At 43.7% G+C, this 21,835-nt stretch overlaps 2 protein-coding genes across 7 annotated transcripts in view; one reads left to right on the forward strand and one right to left on the reverse strand.

The window, feature by feature from the left end:
• The window catches only part of usp28 (ubiquitin specific peptidase 28), a 28,105-nt gene extending 6,503 nt beyond the window's left edge, over positions 1-21,602 (forward strand). Inside the window, exons 1-27 of one of the 5 annotated variants that reach the window (XM_086012081.1) lie at positions 5,484-5,644; positions 5,738-5,827; positions 7,891-7,968; positions 8,114-8,234; positions 8,563-8,647; positions 9,221-9,383; positions 10,711-10,797; positions 10,901-11,038; positions 11,131-11,201; positions 12,066-12,142; positions 12,212-12,360; positions 12,458-12,585; positions 13,026-13,121; positions 13,204-13,383; positions 13,803-14,008; positions 14,107-14,177; positions 14,793-15,021; positions 15,312-15,662; positions 16,320-16,450; positions 16,830-17,123; positions 17,281-17,376; positions 17,489-17,667; positions 18,356-18,434; positions 18,894-18,973; positions 19,044-19,167; positions 19,459-19,657; positions 20,313-21,602. In XM_086012081.1, coding sequence (XP_085868207.1) covers positions 7,900-7,968; positions 8,114-8,234; positions 8,563-8,647; positions 9,221-9,383; positions 10,711-10,797; positions 10,901-11,038; positions 11,131-11,201; positions 12,066-12,142; positions 12,212-12,360; positions 12,458-12,585; positions 13,026-13,121; positions 13,204-13,383; positions 13,803-14,008; positions 14,107-14,177; positions 14,793-15,021; positions 15,312-15,662; positions 16,320-16,450; positions 16,830-17,123; positions 17,281-17,376; positions 17,489-17,667; positions 18,356-18,434; positions 18,894-18,973; positions 19,044-19,167; positions 19,459-19,657; positions 20,313-20,488 — 3,579 coding nt within the window. In that variant the 5' untranslated portion in view covers positions 5,484-5,644; positions 5,738-5,827; positions 7,891-7,899 and the 3' untranslated portion in view covers positions 20,489-21,602. Of the gene's footprint in view, positions 1-3,933; positions 4,177-5,483; positions 5,645-5,737; positions 5,828-6,086; positions 6,352-7,890; positions 7,969-8,113; positions 8,235-8,562; positions 8,648-9,220; positions 9,384-10,710; positions 10,798-10,900; positions 11,039-11,130; positions 11,202-12,065; positions 12,143-12,211; positions 12,361-12,457; positions 12,586-13,025; positions 13,122-13,203; positions 13,384-13,802; positions 14,009-14,106; positions 14,178-14,792; positions 15,022-15,311; positions 15,663-16,319; positions 16,451-16,829; positions 17,124-17,280; positions 17,377-17,488; positions 17,668-18,355; positions 18,435-18,893; positions 18,974-19,043; positions 19,168-19,458; positions 19,658-20,312 lie in introns of those variants that run through there. The other 4 variants (XM_086012080.1, XM_086012082.1, XM_086012077.1 and 1 more) reach the window with 4 other exon arrangements.
• Positions 578-6,151, reverse strand: htr3b (5-hydroxytryptamine (serotonin) receptor 3B). Of its 2 annotated transcripts, none has more exons than XM_086012084.1 (9): positions 5,365-6,151; positions 4,770-4,933; positions 4,562-4,606; positions 4,369-4,478; positions 3,979-4,148; positions 3,412-3,569; positions 2,031-2,241; positions 1,744-1,938; positions 578-1,191 (listed from the first exon to the last, which is right to left on the reverse strand). In XM_086012084.1, the coding sequence occupies exons 1-9, from the start codon at positions 5,393-5,395 to the stop codon at positions 926-928; spliced, it is 1,350 nt and encodes a 449-aa protein (XP_085868210.1). In that variant the 5' UTR covers positions 5,396-6,151; the 3' UTR covers positions 578-925. The 2 variants fall into 2 exon arrangements, with proteins under 2 accessions (XP_085868210.1, XP_085868211.1); XM_086012085.1 differs by having other exon boundaries at positions 6,051-6,124.
• Positions 21,603-21,835: the final 233 nt, after the last annotated feature.

Consider the following 21,835-nt stretch of genomic DNA (forward strand, 5'->3'; position numbering starts at 1 on the left):
GGTCGCGGTGGTTTTCTTTCTGGAAAACATTTGTACCGTCCTTCAGTGTACTATGCCGCTGATTTTGTCAGTCACCGAGCAACGGGTCTTAATCCCTTTAATAAAGTAATCATTTGAATAGAGCCATCCAAGATCGACTGATTTTAAAATCTGTGACTACACGCAGTCGTCAGATCCGTTACATGATCATCCTGTAACCTGATCCGCTGGCAGATGAGTTTTGCAGATAGTGTTAAAAGTGCATTAATATAGACCCTTCCACTGGCAGGTTTCTATGGCGCACTTTTGATATTCTCATCCAGACTATTAGGAAGCCACCGGGGAGAAGAGAGGCAGCCGTCGCCGAGCTCCGAATGGGTTTTATTGATCTGTTTTGTGGCGGCGGGATGAAAGTAGGAGCGCGATCAGAGCAGCGCTCCGTTCGCTCCCCTGAGTGTCGTCTCATTATGCAGTATCACTAAGTACATTTCCACTGTTGGGAAATCATTATAACTGATTTTCTCCCGTGATGTCGCTCTATATTCTGTGCTTTATAGTTGCATTACACCGAAGAGCACAAGGAAACTCAACAGGCAAATTGACAATGACGGTAATGTTTTATTTAGAAACACAAGTAGTCCGACGCTCAGGCAGGTTATAAGCAAGTTTGACTAAACTTACTTTGAGAGCAAAGTCAAGCAAATTGTTCAGGGTATTCTTTTCTTTTCAGTTCTTGTGATAAGCATCCAAATCTCTTGGGATATTGATCACCAAACAAGACAAAGAAGACGCAGAAGCGGCATTGCAAAATAAGTTCTGTTGTTTTCTATTCTGGCACTAGCGTTCAAACGCTATTCCAGGCCCGGTATTTTGTAGCGCGAAGGATATCACGAAAATGGCAACTCAGAGAGAGCGTTACGGAACAGGCGAGGCACCCGATGCGTCGTCAGGCAAAGCTCCAGCTGGCCCAGAGCAGCAGCAGGGTCCCGGCATACACAGCCAGAACAATCAGGTAGAGGCGGAAGAGGAAGCGGTCCAGCTTTGAACAGAGTGCCAGCCATTCAGCCTGAGCCGAAGACTCTGTGTCCTCCTGGGAAAAGGCCAGACGGATGGAAACCAGCTCCCCGAGGAGCCACTCCAGGCTGGAAGGATTTTCCTGGATGTCGGTCACCGATTCCAGGTCCTCTTCCAGGGAGCCCTCAAACTCAAAATCTAGGAACCAAATCCAAAACGGTGAGCAACGTGTTTTTCAGACGTGGATGCAAATGAACCTTGTGAAATTCAACCTGATCCTTCTTTTCATTGCCTTAACTAACCTGAACACAATACTTCCACCCAAAGACTGAGACATTGGTGGCCGATACCTGCCTCAGTCAATCCAAATCACCAAAACCTCCTAATCCTATTTTAAGGATATCAACTGCCTTTATCACATATTACAACTCATTCCACCCAAATTATGCTACCCGGCCAAACACCCAAGCTAAAGAGCAAATTGAAGTGGAAAGTCTTCCATGCCCAAATGAATCAATTCCACTTCAATGTGATCCTCACTTTCTTAAGCCCCACAACAACCTGGCAACGACTCTTAGTTCTGGCACACCTCGCCCAAACCCTCCCCCGGGACCAAACACTGCTCTGAGGTTTGTGACACTTCTCTACCCTCATTTTTCCCCAAACTTTGCCTTTCCTGGTGCAAATCTAGTCCCTCCGTAACCCCAGTTCCAGAAAACTAAATCTGGAAATCGTTTCCCGAAACATTACCTTGAGAATGGTTGAGCCGGTCAAGGGTTCTGGTGGAGGTCACGGTGCTCTCGGCGAGGCCGTACTTGTCCAGCAGGCAGGCTGACACGGACATTTCCCGTACTTCCTTTTCGCTGTGGTGGAGCAGTTTCACCACCAGGATGGACTTGATCAGGCTGAGCATGAGTAGCGCCATGCACGCGACGAAGAACACACCTTTAATCATGTTCAGATTTTTCATGTGAGGTGAGCGAGAGCGACAACTGTGATTGCTCAACCTATAGAACACAAAGTAATCGTTTTCCTGCCTATGAGCGGGGTCGTGACGGCAGTGGCCGGCAGCTCGTCCGTCAGGTTGACTCTGAAGAGGGTGTAACCCAGCAGCGTGCTGATCTTGAAGCCGATGCGGGTGCCGCTGCTCACAGGCAGGTGGAAACTCATCACATCCACGATCATGAGGAAGGCGCTGGGGATAAGGAGGCCCACCACGTACAGCAGGGGGCGCCTTCGGATCAAAACCTGAACCACAAAGCAGGTTGTCCAACAATCCTCATCCGGGAACCCTTTGACTGCTCAAATCCGTACACGGAGACGTGTTACTTGATCAAGTGACATTTGTTACTAATCATGTTGGCTACGCTTCCACAGTTTAGTCGATTCAAGTACTGTAGTAGCCCTATAAAGAGAAAATAAACCATGTTTGGTTATAAGTCAAAATGGACACCGCAAGCGGAAAACAAGTTGTGGTTTTAGAAGAAGGATAACGATTTTTTTGTTGTTGTTGTAAGTTACGAGCACTTAGGTAAAATGTAATCACTTTCTGGGGTTCAAATCTTGGATGTTATCCACCCATCCAGTTGCTGTACAGTTTCGGGTGAGCTCGAGCTTATCCCAGGTGACTTCAGGCAAAAGGCAGACTCCACCCTGAACTGGTCGCCGTTTTATTCAAATGAAATTTTATTTAATGAAGGATGCATAAGATCATCAATCGAAGCGGTGCAGTTTCGCATGTGAAATGTGTTTCGGATAAACGTCATGCAGCAGTACAATCGTTTGCAGGTGTATTAAAACGAATGATCTATAATACTCAGTGATCCATGAAGTTCTCCTTCATCAAACAGCCCTTGGCTCCTTTGAGCGGTATGAATAGCAGCCACCCCAGCGCTCCACCTGCAAATGGCTATGGGGCCATTTGCCTCGCCGCTAACAAGACGTCCATTGATCAGTCAGCCATTGAGACAGTCTCATTATGGTCACTCGCCCTTTCCCTGTCTATCAGAGCCTCTCTTCTTCTTGCCACCCACAAACAGCCCGAGCCTCATCATTTGGCATTAGCTCGCTAGACCAATCCATGAAGGTCACAGCCAATCTCTTTACACTTATCAGTTGCTCCACATGCACTCTCCGGGGGGGGGGGGGGGGGGAGTACATTGGTGTAACTTGTAGGGATACATTGACTCCAAGGCTGCACTTGGTCTGAAGTGCCCAGTCCCGATTTGTTTTGACGGTCAAAATTAGGCAGCTGAAGTAACTTGCTTTGACAGGGGTGGATCTGATCCGTCCGTAAAATGTAGGCAAAATACATCAACTCGGCCCACATCACGTATCGAGGTGGTGCAGGAAAATGTCAATTGCTCTCCGACGCCGTCTTATAAGCGGTGTATGAAACATGTTTCAAACTTGACGTACGTGGAAACAGACGTGGGCGTAGTCAGCGTCGTCCTGCCGGAGGCGCCAGTAGCGCGACGGTATGGATAGCAGCTCCCACTCGCCGTCATTCATGAACTCCCTCTGATCGTTAGTAATGGCCTCCGCGCTACGCCACAAAGCCAAGTCGATTTCCTTCACTGGAGAAGAGGGGGGGGAGACGAACGGTGAATATGAAGCAGAGGAATGGGGACCATTAATCAAACACTGGGAAATGATAAACAAGCAATGTTTGACAAACACACACAGCCGTTCCGATTACAAAGCGACTCGAGTTCTTAGGAAGTGGCGGCACTTGGCACGTTCGTGAGACCACACCCTGCGTTCTCGATATTGACGAGCGGCCGGAGACCGACTTACCGAGCAGCGTCACAAAAGTATCAGACGTATTGATATTTTGATTTGAAAATCGATTTTAAAGGCATAGAACTCCTATTGCTGATACCAATATTTCAGTATCGATGCGCACGACTGAGTGCCGTTGCCTGAGCATTTTCTTTCTAGTTCATGCGACTTTTGGCCAGGTGCCTTCACGGATAGACAGCCCACCTGAGTGGAGCCAGCTGCGGAAGGTGAGGCTGCAGTTCTGCTTGTCAAAGGGAAAGGCATACATCTCCAGGCTGCAGGCCAGGACCACCTGCATGGGCCGGTAGTTCTTCACGCAACCCGACGAGTTGACGTAGACGTACGGGATGGCCGGCGACCTCCCCTCATCCACTCTAGACGACAAACCAGACATGAAGTAAGGTGAGAGCCTGAATTTCGATCCAGTCTGTTATGTAACTGCAGCCCTCGGGGTGAAATGTTTGTCATACGGTAGAAGTAGCAAGATGAAATTATAACACTGAGTATGCTAACTCCCTTGAGGATCTTTACAGTAGTTATACTGTTTACAAATTTAATAATACCGTACGATAATTGCGATTGCCGTAGACATACAATTCATTGACGATGATATCGGGTATCCAGATGGCGTCAGATGACAGTGAAATCTCATCGATGCCATCGAATTCGTCCGGGTCCCAAACCAGAAACTCATCCGTCCAGATCTGAGCAACCATGATGACAATTTAGTAAAAGCCTTTCCTTTATGTATATGTATTTGATTCCTTGGTATGCTAGAACACCTTACCTGTCTGTACCAAATACTTGTGGTAATACTCTGTGTTTTGGAATCCTGAAACAAAACCAGAACATTTTTTAAAGGGTACAGTGGGAATTTTAAAGACGAATGCCTCCGGATTCAGGGCGTCACTAGTCTGCACTCCATTGACCAAATAACAGGTTGTTACCTATAATCACTCAAGTGTTTCGATGTTTTCAAAAAAGCTTTTATTTACCACATCAAGGACCGACTGTAATATGAAGTCTACAAAGACGGTGGTCGCGCTGGTCCAGTTGTGGACAGGACGGACTCCACAGTCGTATTTCCTTAGCAACGTTCTTGTCAGCTGATTCAGCGCCGATCTTTTCGGCTTCTCTGGAACACTTTCAGCCATGTGGCCTACAAGACACGTTTACTGTGCGATCAAATAGAAAAACCGATGAATTTGCTGCATGTTTATGCTCCAAACTCGTACATAAAAAAATCTAAAAAGCAGGTGGCCTTGAGATCAGTTTGCCCCTGGCCTCCATCCCGTGTTGGCACAGCCCTGTTTAAATTCAGTCTTATCACAGTTCAGAATGTTATGTACAGTATCATGTGTTAATTACATTGATGTGTCCTCCTCTCATATCCGACCGAGCATGCAGTCACATTATAGGTGAACAACAGAATTCAATCTACTTGATTACTTTTGTTAAAGATGTTTTATTCTGAATGCAGTGTCTGTCCGGCTTGCAAACGTGTTAAAAATATTGCAGCTGAAGCAGTAGCTGAAGTTTTTTTTGTTTTTTTTTAAGTACTGTATTTCAATCAATGGAACAGCGTCTTACCTGACAGCAGTAGCAACCAAATGACAGACATCAAGATGAAATTCTTCTGTCTTCTTCTGTTCTTTTTTTAATTATTTTTTTTACTACCAAAATATCCTCAGTTGCATCGAATAGGAGCCCAGGTGGTAGGAAGTGAATGAAGAGCCAGAACACAGACCAGGCTTGTGTGGACATTTTTTTTTTTTTTTTTAAACTTTCTTCGATATTGATCTTCACCTACCGAGTAAGCTGATACCGTGCATGGAATGATGGAACACATGAGAGAGGATGCCCCTCAGAGGTTCCATCACAGAGGATCACAAACATGAATTTAATACAAATGTGTTTTTCTTAGTTCGCGTTAAACTACTTTTATTGATATTATTAAAACCAGAGACTACTTGCTGGATGACAAGACACGATCTGGGCCCAACTTTGAAATCATTGATACTATGACAAATGCAGTGGCGTCCAAGCACAAGGGGTAAGAATATATATACTTATTTTTTTAATGCAAAGCATGTAATTTAGCGGCAAATTTAATGTGTTTGACTTTATTCTTGTAACAACATTGTCCTTTGTCCAGCGACTATTCTACTAACATTATGCCTTTAGTCCAATAACACATTGCATTACTCTTGCACTGGCTTGATTTTTTAAAATGTAATTTTTATACACGATATAGTTTTATATAAATAATCACATACTGGACAACTGCTGGGAAAACTTGGAGAAAAATCATCAGCATGTTGTGTCCCACAACACTCCTCCTTGTCAATCACGTCGCGGCTGCGCGCGCACGTCCGATTTGACGCCAGCTGGGGCGCGCGCACGCCTGACGCTGACGAGTCGAGCACGCGCGGGCGGCTCTGCGCTCTCTGCGTGTGACAGATGGAGTGGCAGTGACTCCGCTCTCGGGGCAGAAAATTTTAAAACGGGAAGAAATTTGGTTTTGATTTTGCAATGAGAAACGAAGAGAGCGAAAATGGAGAAAACTCGGCCAAATCGGTGAGCACAAAAAAAAAAAAAAAAAAAAATGGACGACGTGGAGTGTAATTAACACAAGTGACATGTTAGCAGGAAAGCTCCTAACTAACCCCTCTATTACTAACCCCCTCTTGTGTTGTGGTTGTCGCACAAAACGGTAAGAAAATAGGACGTGGTTTAAGTTTTTTCATACTATTCAAAATTAAAAAAAACTTCCATGTTTTGGAGGATGTCTTGGGGATCTCACTTGAAAATGTAAAAGGTTTAAGAACATTGAGTTACATATTTTTAAATTAGGGTTATGATATACTGCATTTTACACCTATTTTAGTGAATTATCGTACCACATTTATCCTTTGACGGTTTTGTGTCTAAGTAAGTATTATGACTGTCTTTAACACCGTCAAAATATAATCTATTTATATAGCAAATCCAACAAGTAAACAAATCATTTGCATTTAAATCCGTCTTCTCACTTGTCTACAATCCAATGGACAATCTTGTCTTTTTTTCCAACACTGAGGTCCCTAACAGTATTTAAGGTTGTAAAACTGTTCCTTTGTGTCATCCAACCTGAAATATTTGTTTGGCACAGTGTTTGTGTGTGTGTAGAGAGAGAGGGAGGGAGGGAGGAGAGTCACAGTGGCTTTGTGATGGAGTCTGGTGGCATGCCGAGTAGAATGATAAACAGAAGCCAGTCCTATCCATGTCAGCTGCTTAAAATAGAGGCTAACCAAGGGGGTCTCAGATATACCCCGGACGCCATATAAGTCTGGTCCCTCTGCTCTTGGCTTTCTGTGTCTGTGTATTTGTGTGTGTGTGATGCATCCACCTGCTGGTGTAGCGACAGGCTTTATATAGCACGTCTCACTCAGCAGGCTCTAGTTCGTATATAAATGCTTTATGTGTCCACAAGGTGAAAACACGCTTGGCGGTTTGTTTGTACTCTTTTACATGCAAAGTAATGTCAGTATGTGAAGGGGATTCCTTTTAACATGTCGCCCTCACTAAGGATAAGATGATGTCATGGGTTAGAATTCGTTTTCCAAACTTTATTGAAGCATGATGTGCCGCTGAGGACAAAGACTTGATTCTCATTGTGCTGGTGACTCAGTCACCGTCTTGGTCTCATAAGACAATGACAGGTTGGCATTCGGGCATTTGTCGTGCCCATGTGCGTCACATGCTTTAAGTGCGCCTCACGAGGCATCGTCTATTCCACATGACTCATGATTATGGAAGGCAAAGGACATCTGGCGGGAAAGCCGGAGTTACTGGGAACAGTTTGCCATGTTGCTGTTTAAGGTTTGTTGATATAATTTGACGGTACAGTGCAGGTAGAACACAACAGAAGACCGTTTGAGTTTTTCAATCCTTCAGTCATGAAAATTAAAAATACACATCAAGGGTAAAGGAGTTCGCTTGCCTGATGTTATAGTCCGATAAAACCAAGGCTGTATTTTCACAGGGGTGTGTAGACTTTTTATACTCATATAAAAACATTTATCCATTATACTTTTGCATGTAGCTCAAATCCATCTGTTGCTTTTGTTTCCTCAGCAGTCTGAGATGCTGATCAACCAGCTGAGGGAGATCACCGGCATCCAGGATCCGCAGATTCTCGGCAGAGCGTTACAAGTAAGCCAAAAGACCATTCGATGCTGCCTTTCATGTGTTTTTTGACACAGATCATAAAGTCGAATGAAGTGTCCTGCGTGTGTATATATTCAGAGTACGTATGCGTCCTTATCATTTCCTGCCTTATCTCCCCGCTCTCTTTAAGGCCAGTCGAGGTGACATCGGACAGGCCGTCGGACTGCTGACAAGTCAGCCAGCGGAGGTCCGGGATGCTGGAGAACCCACAGAGTCCCAGGCGCCCGTGGGAGCCTGGGAGGGACAGAAAGGTATGCTCCATGGCATATTTATTCATGTTTTTTTAAAAATTCAGTACTCGGTGTTTGTTAGGGCAAGAAAGCCTTTTATTGCTACGTTTGTTCTTCTTATTTGTTTGTTTGAAACATCAGAGAGCTTTCCAGATTATATTATGATACAGGATTATTCCAAAATGGATTACTGGTTACTATTGGTCCACTGTGCGTCGCATTAAATAAAACAGGATTATTCCAAAATGGATTACTGGTTACTATTGGTCCACTGTGCGTCGCATTAAATAAATCCAGTAAAATGGAGACTAACTGCAAAATATCGATTCTAAAGATGTTCTCCTTTCAGGCGCTCACGATGAACTCCAAACGGCTATCGAGCTGAGCCTGCAGGAGTCCCACAAGGCTCAGGAAGAGGAGCGAGAGTTTCATCGGTACCAACCTTTTGCTTTCCTTTTTCATCCACTCTTTTGTCTCAACTGTGAACCCCTGCTATTTGGGGAGGATCGGGACATAGCCCTGAAGCCCAAATAGTGAATATCTGCTAATAACTGATGACCGGGATTCGTAATTGCCCATAGGTGCCGCAAAATAACAGCAAAACACTTAAAATGGAGAGAATCGTAAAAGAACACCACCAGCTGGTATAATGTTTGGATTGATTAATTGACTTTGATCATTAGCAATACAGACAAAGAATATTTAGCGTAGCATCAAGACCATGCAGGTAGCATGTATACAATCGGGATGTTACATAAACGACTGTATTCAGTAGTTCAATTATTCAACACAAACAAACCACCTTCACATGACTCATCAATAGTATTAGCGAGCATACGAGCCAAAAGAACAGACTAGCCGAAACTGACGTGACATCACACATGGTCCAACGAATGCACACTGACAGGTTACCAGTAAAATCCACGAATAGGCGAGCTTGCAAATGGCCAACCACGGATCTGCGTGGGTTGACCCGTCAACCAACGGATGCACCGATGTCTCGGCAGGGCTTTGGAGGCCAGCGCCGAGGAGACCTCGGCGAGGAGCAAGAGGAAGAGATGCGAGGCCCAAAGCGACATGAGCAGCCCCGCGGACTGGATCCGCAAGGACGACTGGCCCGTTGGCATTCGCAACGTGGGCAACACCTGCTGGTTCAGCGCCGTCATCCAGGTGAGCAGAAGCTTGCACGTGTGCATCCGTAACCTTTGAAATAGCTCTTGGACATGCATGTTTTGAAACCATTTTTGCTGTTGAAAACATAATCCAGGGTTTTATCTCAAAACCTTTGTCCTAGCAATGTTCTAACATTTTTCACTGCCGTACAAATTGAATAACGTGAATTTGTGTGAAGGCTATTGTATATTCGGAGCTGTTATACAATTACAAAAAAGAGTTGCTTTTGTAATAAAAATTACCCATAAAGTTTTGTTTTTTTTTCCTCCTTTCATGGTGATTTCAAGTAGCAAGCCATTTTAAAAAAGAATCTGTAAAGGTTGGCCTTTACAACATTCTGAGCTGAACACCTGGAAAAGCTCGGAAACGCAGAGTTGAAAGGAGTTATTTGATGTCATACATGCTTGGTTTGAGTCTTTGTGACTGGCTCTAAATCAGCACCTTTGATCATCCAGAAGCTCCAAAATTGAATAGGCAATGTGTCAAAATAGTTTTTCACATATACTGGCAAAAACCCAACGCTATGTGTGACCCGGAGGTACTTCAGCTGGCCGATATGTTTTGCTGAAAGTCCTGCCCTGTCCGTAAATCGTAACATAAAAACCCTATCGAATTCATTCAGAAACAGGTGCCATCTTTTGACACGGAGGAAAAGTGTATAATTGAGCGCTGGAGCCATTGAGTCTAAATGATTGGAGATCAGACTCCATTGCGAAATGGAATTTATTTATTTTTTTTTAATCTAAGTATTATTGGTAGCATGAACGACAATCAAATGACACCCCCTTTTTTGTTGCCATCCGAGCAAGTGTTGTAGATTCAACAACGGTGAATATGATCTCCAAAATGAAATTACGCTATCAAATCTGAGCCAAAGTGACCACTCTCAAGCTCTCGTTACCCTCCGCGGCTACCAGTGACTGTAACAATGAGATCAGTCTCCGCTGAATTTCCCACTCAGATGTTATCAGGAGACACATCAGTGCTCAATTCGGGACGCATTATCATGACACATAAGACTAATTGAAACACACTTGGGGTCTAAAAGGAAAGTAAATAGCGCATGTGCGTACTCATTATGTGGAAAGTGAAATCAAAGCTTAGTAAGAACTGTTCTGTAGCATTAGGTGAGTCATTTTCTCAGCAGAAAAGAATTAACAGGTGGTGCCGCAAGGTAGCAGTGAGCGCCTTAATGACAGCCATGTTTTTGTGTGATCCTGCCAACTGGCAATCCAACAAGTGCCCATTAAATCATACCTGCCTTGGCAGAGGTAATAAGCACGGTAAAGTCTCAAGTACATGAAGGTGTCTTGTTGTGTTGCAGTCACTGTTCCACCTGCCTGTTTTTAAAAGGCTAGTACTCAACTACCGTCTGTCAGAGCAAATCCTGGACAGGTGCAAGAGCCACGAGGTGAGTATCTTCATTCTCATCGTCGTCGTCGTCGTCGTCATCATCACGGAAGACAGACTTGCTAGCAAGCGGGTGAAGTGTGACCCTGAATTTGTGCTGATAGGACAAGAGGAATATCGCCTTCATGCAGGAGTTGCGCTGCCTCTTCGCCCTCATGGTGGGCTCCACGCGCAGGTTCGTCGACCCCTCTGCTGCCGTGGAGCTACTGCGAGAGGCTTTTAGGACCAGCGAGGCGCAGCAGGTGCAAGAAATAGACAGTCAATGAGTCCGTTATTTGGGATGGAAAATACCGTGCCAAGTGCCAACTGATTCTTTGTATCCGTACATGACCAGGATGTGAGCGAGTTCTCCCATAAACTGCTCGACTGGTTAGAAGATGCCTTTCAGCTGGCCGCCAATGGAGAGTAAGTCCAAGAGTAGGTTACATGAGATATGAGGCTTCCATGATTAATCTTACTGAAATACACTTTTTAAACACAAACAAAAACTATAATAATATAACCACAATACTGTACATATGGTATGTGGGGACTAGTTGTTAGTTTCTACAGAAAAAATAGACTGGAGGCCACGAAGTGTGATGACTATTTTTCTTTTACTCCAAAACTGAATGAAAAATCTGCGTCACGTCATGAATGTACTTGATCTCCGCATCAAGTCTCAACAAAGCTTCTCTATGTAGTGGAAATTTCGTCATCTTCATCTCAGTAGCGCAAATTTTGTGTTCTAACCTGGAGCATTACTGCCCCTAGCGATTAGAATAATTTGATGCACTTCTAAACTACAAATCAATGAATCGCTGTTCTGACACTTTTAACTCTCTCTTAATGTACCTTTGTGACTTTGAAAAAACGATATTATTTACTCGATAAATGACTGTAGCATTAAACTAGAACAGACATTTTTTTTTTTACAAGTTTACAAGTACAGTACCACCTAAACCAAGTTAAAATACTGTTGCCTAGTAGTGTCCATCAAAAATGACAGAGAGGTTTTATACCTAGAAAGTTTATTTAATGTTATTGTCTTCACGTTATGCACAGTACTAATGTTAACACAATATATGCAAAATAAAAAACTGAATACGGTGGACTAATGAGCCCATTAAAATGCGTTGCACATCTCTGATTGGCCGGTAACCAGTCCTGGGTGTACCCCGCCTCTTGTAGCCCCCGGCTCACCCGCAAACCAAGTGAACCCACTGTGGATGTACGGATGTATTTTGCATCAAAGTTAGACATTAATACTCTATTGTGTTTTGCTTTCAGCAATGCAACAGACAAACAAAACAACCCCATGGTCCAACTTTTCTATGGCACCTTTGTCACCGAGCGGAAGCACGAGGGTATGTGCAAGCTTCAGCAATAGTGTCCTGACCAATATGGACCACTCACACCTACGTGTGTTTGTTTAGGTAAAGTTCTATGTAACATTGAGCAGTTTGGCCAGTACCCTTTGCAAGTGAACGGCTTCAACAACCTGGACGAATGCCTGGAAGGTGCCATGGTGGAGAGGGACATCGAGTCGCTCCACGCAGAAAACACCGCACCGTCTGGACGAGAGGTCCGTAACGTTAGGAGGTTTTTATTACACGTAGGATCGACTCAAAGCATGTTTATGTCCTGATTACGTCTATTTTTGTTTTTTGGTTTTTTTGCAGCGATGGTTCAAAAAGTTGCCACCCGTGCTGACGTTTGAACTGTCCAGATTTGAGTTCAACACGCAGCTTGGCCGTCCCGAGAAGATACACAAGAAACTGGAATTTCCACAAATCATCTACATGGACAGGTGACCACTTGGCCATGAAAATTGAAAGAATTATAGCCACACACATATGCAGCAGTACAAGAGCGACTACAATAAAGGTGCCTTTTCAAATATGATGTTCACTTTGGAGGTATGAATTATCTTACTGTTGCTGTGATTCTTGAAGTGCGGTAGTCCAACTAGTGGTACGTGAAAGAATCACTTCCTAAGTGAAAGTTCAGTTTTATTTAACCTTTAACCTATTTATGTACGTTTTTTAGTCATACTCTTATGTGTAATACGTTTCAGTTTAATCTTTTTTTTTTCCAAGTATTTCTTTCGACATCCTATAGTTAAGTGCAGTTTTAATGTTTAAATTGCCCATGTTACAGTTGCTTGAAAAAAAAAAAGAAGACATGATGAATACCCGTAATAATTATTGTGAAAGGTATTGATCCATTTTTGCTCACATTTGTTGACAGGTATCTTCACAAAAACCTGACGTGTACGCATGAGAGGAGAGGAGAAGTGAAAAAACTCAAGGAGCAGCTTGCAGCTCTTCAACAGAAACTGGAATGGTACAGTAGAGATCCTGTTGTTCAATCTTCTCTACTTCATATGACAAAAGCACTAATTGGCATCGCTTTTATTTCTCTATAGCTATAAAAACTACGGCTCGGGACCCAACAAGTACCCTCTGGCTGACATGCTGCAATTTGTGTTAGAGTTTGCCTCCACCAAGCCCTCCACAGTCTCCCCTGCTGAAGATGCCCGACCGCTTTCTTCTTCACCCACTCCTCCTTTCCACCCGCTCAGCGAGAACGCCAACCAAGAGGACAGGTGAGCCCCGAGATGATATAACACAAAATCTGGAAGTGCGCTTCAAAGCATGAACTTTGTGTTTTTCAAGTGGATCACCGATAAATGACAATTTACTAACATTTTATTTAGCACATTAGCTAGATGGAATTTACACCTTTTGTGTAGGCACAATTGCAACCCCGGCAACACATTAGGCAATTATTGTGCAAGATGCCTTCATTTTTACATTTTTGGAATACTATTGCTATTTATGTCAAGTAACTATATAACATAAGAATGACTATTACGGACTATCATCTTGAATACTGTTCACAACATGTGCATATGTAGCGGCACAGGGTGGAATAAAATGCAATGTGAAATGTTTTCCTATTGGCGTGATCCTAAAATCACAATAGAAAAATGGTTGGATGGATTGATAATGGCAATTCCCTCAGTGAGGTGGCAGGCGCTGAGGTGGAGGAGGAGGACGGCCTGGTGTCCAGCTGCCAGCGTACCCCCATATACAAGCCCTTCACCCAGTGCCGACACCCAAACGACTGCCCGCCCCACCCGGCCCCCCACGGCGTCACCGAGGAGGAGCTGCACTTTGTTAAGGGCTGCCTCCAGCGATGGAGGACGGAAGTGGAGAACGACATCAACGGTACACTGGGAGCTTTTGGCCATTGTGGGCCGCGCTTGGTATTGCAATCAGTCATTTGGATTTATTCCCTCCGTGCTCGTGTTGTTTTGCCGCCGCAGAGCTAAAGGCCAACATTGACAGACTCAGTCAGACGCTGGAGGGCATGTACTCAGACAACAGCCTTTGCCAGGTAATGTTTGCACGAGTCCCTTTGTCGCACAGCGCTGTGCAACGTGCGCGAGGCCCACATTACTTTCAACTATTGATTTGTATCAGGAAAACGAGTATAAATGTCTCCACTTAAAAGAACGTCAAGAATTTTACACTGTCTCCCTACTATACTATACTATACTATACTTTTTTTAAATGATTATTTCATTTAACATATACAGTATTCACTACAAAGGAGTATTAGAGCCAAATTGAAAATGAATGGAAGATTTTTCCACTTTATTCCAATTCAAAAACAAACTCACATTTCTTGAAATGCTTGGACTTCATTTTTGTAAAATACCTTTTTTTTTTTTTTTTTTTACTAAATACTGTTATTGTCATCATGTGTAGACTTTATTTTTTGTAAAATCAGGATTTAATCTTTTTTTATCTCTCTATCCAAAATTGAGACTCTATGTTAGGTCCTATTCTCATATCTCATATTTTCCAGAAAATAATATTTGGACTGCATTGCGTGATATTTTATGTAAAATGAAGTCTCGTTTTTAATATTGTGCTGTCATCAAATTCCTGTTATTTACACTTGTTCTTGTTGTTTTTTTGTTTTTTTTTCAACCATATGTTTGATTAGGTACCCTACAGACTTCACGCAGTGCTGGTCCACGAGGGCCAGGCCTCAGCAGGCCACTATTGGGCGTACATTTACGACCACGCCAACCAGCGCTGGATGAAGTACAATGACATCAGTATCACCGAGTCTTCGTGGGAGGAGCTGGAACGAGACTCATTTGGCGGCATGACCAACGCCAGCGCCTACTGTCTGATGTACATTGATGACAGGCTTCCGCATCTTATTACTGGTACTGGACTGCAACCTATGTTCTTCATTTGTTTTTTTCTGTTCTTCTTAAACCTGAAACTTGACCTCTGCCGTTTTTTTTTTTTTTTTTGTCAACTGTGAAATAAAAAGCGTACGGGTAAATAGAATATACTAGAAGACAATTCCGGTTTGTCGCTCTTTTAGATGTATATACAGTTAAAAAATAGAAAACTGAAAATACTGTATGCCATTAAATACATAAGGTAGGATTTTTTAAATCTTAAAATCCTAATAAAAGCCTAATAATAATACCAACTCCCCTCCATTCAGAACACACAGATGACGAGACGGGCCAGGTGCTGCTCGGCATGGACTCGCTGCCGCCGGTCCTGAGACGCTACGTGCACCAAGACAACCGCTGGTTCCAGCAGGAGCTCAGCGAGTGGGAGGAGCAACTCCGCCAGACGGCGGCGGCGCCTCAGGGCGAGTCCACGCTTTCCGCCGCCGCCGAGCCCCCCGACGCCACCGTCGACCATGACCCTCGGCCCCCGGCACCCGTTGAGCCGCTGCCGCAGTCGGGCCTCCAGCAGACGGAGGAGCCGGCCCAGGGAGCTGCCGCTTCACAAGCGCAAGCTGAAGCCCAGAGTGACCCAGAGACAGACTCTGCAGGCCCACTTGAAGGTCTCTCGAGACTCATCGGCGTTTTGAAAACATGAAGAAAATCAAATATACCCAGGACTAAGTATTAAGCATAAATACTCAAACGGAGAAAAGTGACAAATTAAACAATTGAAAGTATGTATTAAGACGTTGGTATTTTATATAATAGTACTTTATACCGTTAATACAATATTTTATGTAGTAAAGGAAAAATATTGTCTCCGATGCAAGCCAACTCTAACAGAGGTAATAGCCAATCTGTTATTTTAATATATATTCTTCAATTATAGATATGATCATTTTTTTATATATTATAGGTTGTACTGTCCACCTGGTCCCAATGCAAGTGAACTGTATGTCACAGAAAAGTCACTTCTTTCTACAGTATATTATGCATTATATTTCTTTGAGTTTTAATTAGATTGAATGTTTTACATGTTTGCATCTGTAAATATATTGATATTAATGTCAATTTTCTAAGTCTTCACCAGTGTTGCGTACTTAACGCTTGATCCTAACTAAACTACTCACACACCTATGATCTATCGATGCAATGAAGGATGCCGATAAATGACAAACTGTGGGAAAAGTCTAGCGGTTCAAATAAGATGTCCACTCATTTTATCTTCAAATCAAAGAAACGAATTGTCTCTTTCTTTCCCCCCCCACCCCGAAAAGAATCTGAGGTAGCAGCACCCCCTCAGAGTTGTGACTGCCAGGCAGATGGCGGTGAGCCCGACAACAGCGACACCCTGGGACAAAAGGAGTGTGCTGACGCCACCGCAGCTGAGATGGAGCCTCAGAGTCAGGTGCATTAAGCCCCGTGAAACCACCCACTTACCCCTTCCCCGCTTTGCTGGATATGGGTCATATATTCCAGGTCACTAAGTTATTAAAGTGTCCCATTTCACCACTTGACATAGTGATGGGGATACAGGCTGTGGTCACGTCACCGTCACGCTCGAATGTACAGATAAAGTGAAGGGCATGCACACTTTCTGGAACCACATGATGAGTTTGACAGCTTGGTGATAAAGTGGATATTACTCTCTAATTAATGGTAAATGAAGTATGTCCGTGTTTACAGTGCCACACACACTACATTCTACAAAGACGTTCCTCAGATGATTCCGCTTCCCATGGTTGTAAAAAGTGCGACTTAATTGATGTTTGTCTGCTCTATTCCAGACTCCTGCTCCCGAAGTTGAGCTCAGCAGTGACCGTTCGACATCAGACCTCTCGGTGAAGAAGGAAGACGCAAAAGTGGAGGAGGAGGAAGAAGTGGAAGAAAGGACGCAAAGTGACGTCAAGGCCTCCTCGCAGGAACCTCCTCAGCATGAAGCGGATCGGGAGGGCGAGGAGCCGCAGGAGCAGCAGGCGCCCACGATACGGCGGCAGGTCGAGAACGCCGTGTCCGAGGTGGAGATCCCCAACGTGGGCAGGATCATGGTGAGGGCGGACGCTGACGGATACAATGAAGAGGTAAGTGCCTGACCTTCAAAAGGGAGAACAAATAACACCTTCCAAAGTCACATTGAAAAATTAAGGCAAGGTTGAATTGGCTTGAAAATTACGTTGTGACGCTGAACTAATCTGTTGAGTTTTTTTTTTTTTTTTTTTTTGTCTCGTCATCTGACAGATGATGTTGACCCCAGCCATGCAGGGCATCATTCTCGCCATTGCAAAGGCCAGACAAGCATTCGACTCAGAGGGTCCCGAGGCTGGACTCATCAAGGTTGGCCTTTGGGTCCTTGAACATGTTTGGAACTTATCTTTTCACACTGCGCCAATTTATCAACATTACGGTAAATTCTAATTCAATTTCAAATGCAAAATGCCTCCGCCAGGCCTTCCACGAGGAGTACTCCCGCTTGTACGAGCTCTCCCAGGAGGAGACCACGCCGCGGGAGGACGCGCGCCTGCAGCATGCTCTCGTTTACTTCTTCCAGAACAAAGCGCCCAAACGCGTCATTGAGAGGACGCTGCTCGAGCAGTTCACTGATCGCAACCTCAGCTTCGATGAGAGGTGACGAGAGCTTCCTGACGCACACGTTGACCTTCACATAGCTTGTTGCTGGCCATTTTTATCCAGAGACATAGTTTATATTATTGCTATTTGTATTGCATTTAAGTAACATCGGTTGTTGTCATAAGTGTAAAATATAACCTTCACTGTCAATGCAATAACAAGGAATTTGAAAATGCAATTCTCATGGGTTTCAACTGGCCAAAAGTGTCCACGATACACCCCAAAGGAACAATTTGACTTTTACAGGGTATTATTAATATTTTTTAAGAGCTGAAGTTGGAAATTACAAAATCCTCCAAAATTCCACAACCGAACATATTCAAGCTAAATTGGTTCAAAAAAGGAAGCAAGGTGGATGCAAGTGGCCAGCATAGAGCCCAAAAGGACATGACTTGTATGTTGTTGTTGTGCCAAACAATTAGTCTATGCGTGCAACATTTATTTACCATTTATTAAAGCAAAACAAAAAACATTTTTCATCAACTGAACACAATAGTAATGTATGTAAATACTGCCATCTAGTGTTCAAATGATAACAACTGTAGCCAAACTTGCCTTCTCTTGTACAGATTCTCAATGGGAACATTTCCTGATATCTTTCTCGTTTGATGTGCGTGTACCCTATGTTGTGGTGAGTACTTATCATGTAAAAGCATATAATCAGCTCCCACCGTTGGTCTTGCAGAGCCATCAGTATCATGAGGGAAGCCCGAGCCAAGCTGCGTCTCATCAAGCCAGAGGACATGGACATGGATGACTATCTGGTACTTGATGTAGCCTACTGCACTGGCAATGTTTTTCCTCTTCTGTTGACAAAATTGTGTAGTTTTATTTAAGGCATTAATGTAGACAAGTGGAGAGCCTTGCAAATGTTTATTTTATTTTAATTATTTTTTTATGAATACGGCAAGGTAGACTAGTACACTGGGATTTATTCTACTTTTTTACGCTGATGATGATTTTATATTATTCGGGTGTGAATTTAGTAAAACTTTTTTGAAAATTTTTATCCAACTCGTGTGTTTGAGTGTGTTCACAAGTAACTCCTCGGTGTAATTAGGTCTCGGTGGAATTAAGATTAAGACTTGAGGAGCGAGTCTGCAATTTGAAACTTGGACACAAGGCCAAATTGGATTCAGTGAATAGATAATTCATATATTTATAAAGTGTGAACTATACATGCAAAGTGTACTAAAATGCATTTGTCCTGTGAAATTCCACAGCAGTGGCATGATGACTACAGAACCTTCCGGACCGTCTTTGTCTACTTACTGACTGGACTGGAGCACTACCAGCACGGGAAGTAAGTGTTCCCATATCATTGGCATGTTGGGTTTCGCAAAGCATGATTATTTTATTTTTTTGTATCCCAGGATGCGCGAGGCTCTGACCTACCTGGCTCACGCCTACGACGCCAACGCCGGCCTGCTGACGAGCGGAGAGAAACGCGGCGTGGACACGTCTTTAATTGCACTTTACAGGAGGAAGTGTCTCACGGTGAGTGACGCTGCACACGAGGTTGCTATTTTCAAAATGAATGTGCAACCGTCCATTTTCTTGAGCGCTTGTGCGCAATGTGGAGATGTCTGTTTCTTTTTTTTTTTTTTTTTTTTTTTTGACTCGCTATCAGCCAATACTCAAATCAAGTCAAGTGACTCGACTCGGATGCAAAGAAAAGACACTCGTGACATTCTGAATTTCAAGTTACATGCAGACAACGGTAGATGGAGAGTAGAAAATATCTGATAAGAGGTCTTTTCTGCGCATCACCTCCCTGCTGCGCCGCAGACCCTGAACGAAAACGCGACGCGGCTCTTCGCCAGCGGTGATGAGAGCAAGGTGGAGGAGGGCGTGGCCATCATGGACGAAGTGGTCATCCCCTGCCTGCACCTGATGAGCCGCGAGGCGCCGCCATCACAGGAGGACCGCGACACCATGGAGAGCATCCGCAGTCAGTGGTGCTGCTGTCTGGGACAGGACTTGGACGGTACGCATGTCTAAGCGCAGCTTTTCAAGCATGGTATACACACAGCAATTTGGTGAAACACCCACACACACACACACAAAAGTCCAGGGTATGAAGAGTATTCCTGCGTCATCTGCTGCGTGTGATGTGTAAGCATTTGAGCGAGCAATAGGTGCTTTTATCTTGTCGGTAATCCGCGTGGATACATTGCATGTCTCGCTCTGGCCAGGCGGGATTATTCTTTACTTTGTGCTCTGCGGTTTTCCTTCTGCAGCCATGTCAAGGGAGGCTGGCTACAGTCTCGTGGATCTTAAATTTCTGAATAGCATTCGCACCTGTAGTCACATTTTATTACCCGTGACAACTATCTCCTTTGCTTCCTCTGTTCCGTTGTTTAGTGTGGTACGCACCATGGCACCAAACAGCACAGTGACTACTCAATCTTTGCTAGGGGTACCGGCATTTTTGTGCAGGCCTGCTTTACAAGTTTTTTTAAGTAATTCTGTAATAAATGCAATGTCTAATTTTCATTGATTCATTTTAAAAAAATAGTAAATGTCAGATCCAAGTTATTTCTGCATGTGAACATTAGGCCCGCTTATCGGTACATGGGTACCGTTCTTAATCTTCCCAAAACAAACCTCATTTTTACCAGCCCTCTCCTTTTCCTGTGCAGACTCACTGCAGATGAAACTCGGCGAATTCCTGCCACGGGTCCTGGACTGTTCGGCTGAGACGGTGGTTCTCAAAGACCCCCCCAAGGTCCACGTGAACCAGGCCCACGACCTGTGCAGCCGCCTGGCCGCCGTCATGGAGTCCATCCACAACACCACCGTGGTTGCCGTCAAGTAACGTCGCGAAACTGACTTTTAATCCTTGCAAGATGGCTGCCGGACTGCCGGGTTGAACCTTATGTGTCTCCTGTATTTCCTGTAAAGTGTGTTGCTAGCCATGTAAGCATTAGGTGGTTCATCTTAGCAAGCAGTCATTTTGACACACAATAGTACAAGGGATGGGAGGATAAGGAAGACTTGATCGATTGTCTAAAATTGATTGTTGATTCACCGTGTTTTGAGGCACTTAATCACTTGTTAATTTTCCTGATTCATCGATGAAGAAAATTTAGTTAAGCACAAGTTGTTCCTTGTAAGAACTGCAGGAATGACAGATGAGTGGGATTATGTGCTCGCACGACAGCTACACATTTGTACTCGGGCAAATATTGCTGATTTGCGTTTGTTTTTCTAAATATGTATTTTGTATTTTTACTTTGTAACAGACTTTGATAAGTCGCATTAAGTAGTTGAAACTCAGAAAGTCAACAGAGCTACTGAGAGATGTGATTAGAGGAAAGTGCAATAGAGTCATTAGTAAGAGGCCCTCTTATTAAACCTTTTTGGGGTTACATTGATCCTTACGGAGCAAACCCTGTGCCTTGTCACTGTATGGGAAAAGCAAAATGTGTGGGGCATGTGTATGAAATGAAGGCGTCTTCTCAAATGAGATTCTCAAGTCCAACTTGTTTCTATTTCATATGCCACCGATACCACCATCGCCTCTTGGCTCATACTCAATGTGTTACGTTTTGTGTTCTCTTCTTTGCAAATTATTTCACATCTCTTTACACACATAATGGATATAAAAAGTCTACACATGCCTGTTCAAAAACCAAGTTTTTGTGAAAAATTAATGAGACGATAAATCATTTCAAAACTTTTTCCACTACTGTATTAGTGTGACCTATAACCTATTTGAGACAAATGAAGAGAAAGGCGGTTTTTTTTCTTCAAAAGGTTAAGTAAAAAAACAACAGAGATAATGCAGTTGCACAATTGCGTGTGCTCTTATAAATGAGAATGTGGCTGTTCAGAATTGACCAATCATATTTAAGCCTGTTAGTTAGGCAAACAGCTGCCACCATTTAGAGTGCATTTGATTAACCCCAAATAAACTTCAGCTGTTTCCAGTCCGCTTTTCCTGACTTTTTTTGCCCTCTAGCAGAATCCTGAAGGTTCTGAACCAGGTTTTATGATGATGGATGATTTGTTAAAAAAAAAAAAAATAATCATGAGTACTTTTTCAATGATCGCTGGGCCTGTGGCAGCTGTCCAATAAGTGCCGATAGTCCATCATTGGAGCAATGCAGAAAATGTGATCTTTTTGTGGCATTTCTCACAAAAATATTCAGAGCCATAAATA

Source organism: Filicampus tigris, chromosome 17, assembly GCF_054856515.1.
Source record: "Filicampus tigris isolate MCC_2025a chromosome 17, RoL_Ftig_1.0, whole genome shotgun sequence".
In the NCBI taxonomy this organism is placed as follows: domain Eukaryota; kingdom Metazoa; phylum Chordata; class Actinopteri; order Syngnathiformes; family Syngnathidae; genus Filicampus; species Filicampus tigris.

Bases quoted from the DNA above. Each gene is read 5' to 3' on its own strand.
- htr3b (XM_086012084.1), bottom strand. From the start codon at position 5,395: ATGTCTGTCATTTGGTTGCTACTGCTGTCAG. The intron at 2,242-3,411 runs GTACGTCAAGTT...TTTGTGGTTCAG, and splicing joins ACGCCCACGTCTGTTTCCAC to GTTTTGATCCGAAGGCGCCC. The intron at 1,939-2,030 runs GCAGGAAAACGA...ACATGATTAAAG, and splicing joins CGTCACGACCCCGCTCATAG to GTGTGTTCTTCGTCGCGTGC.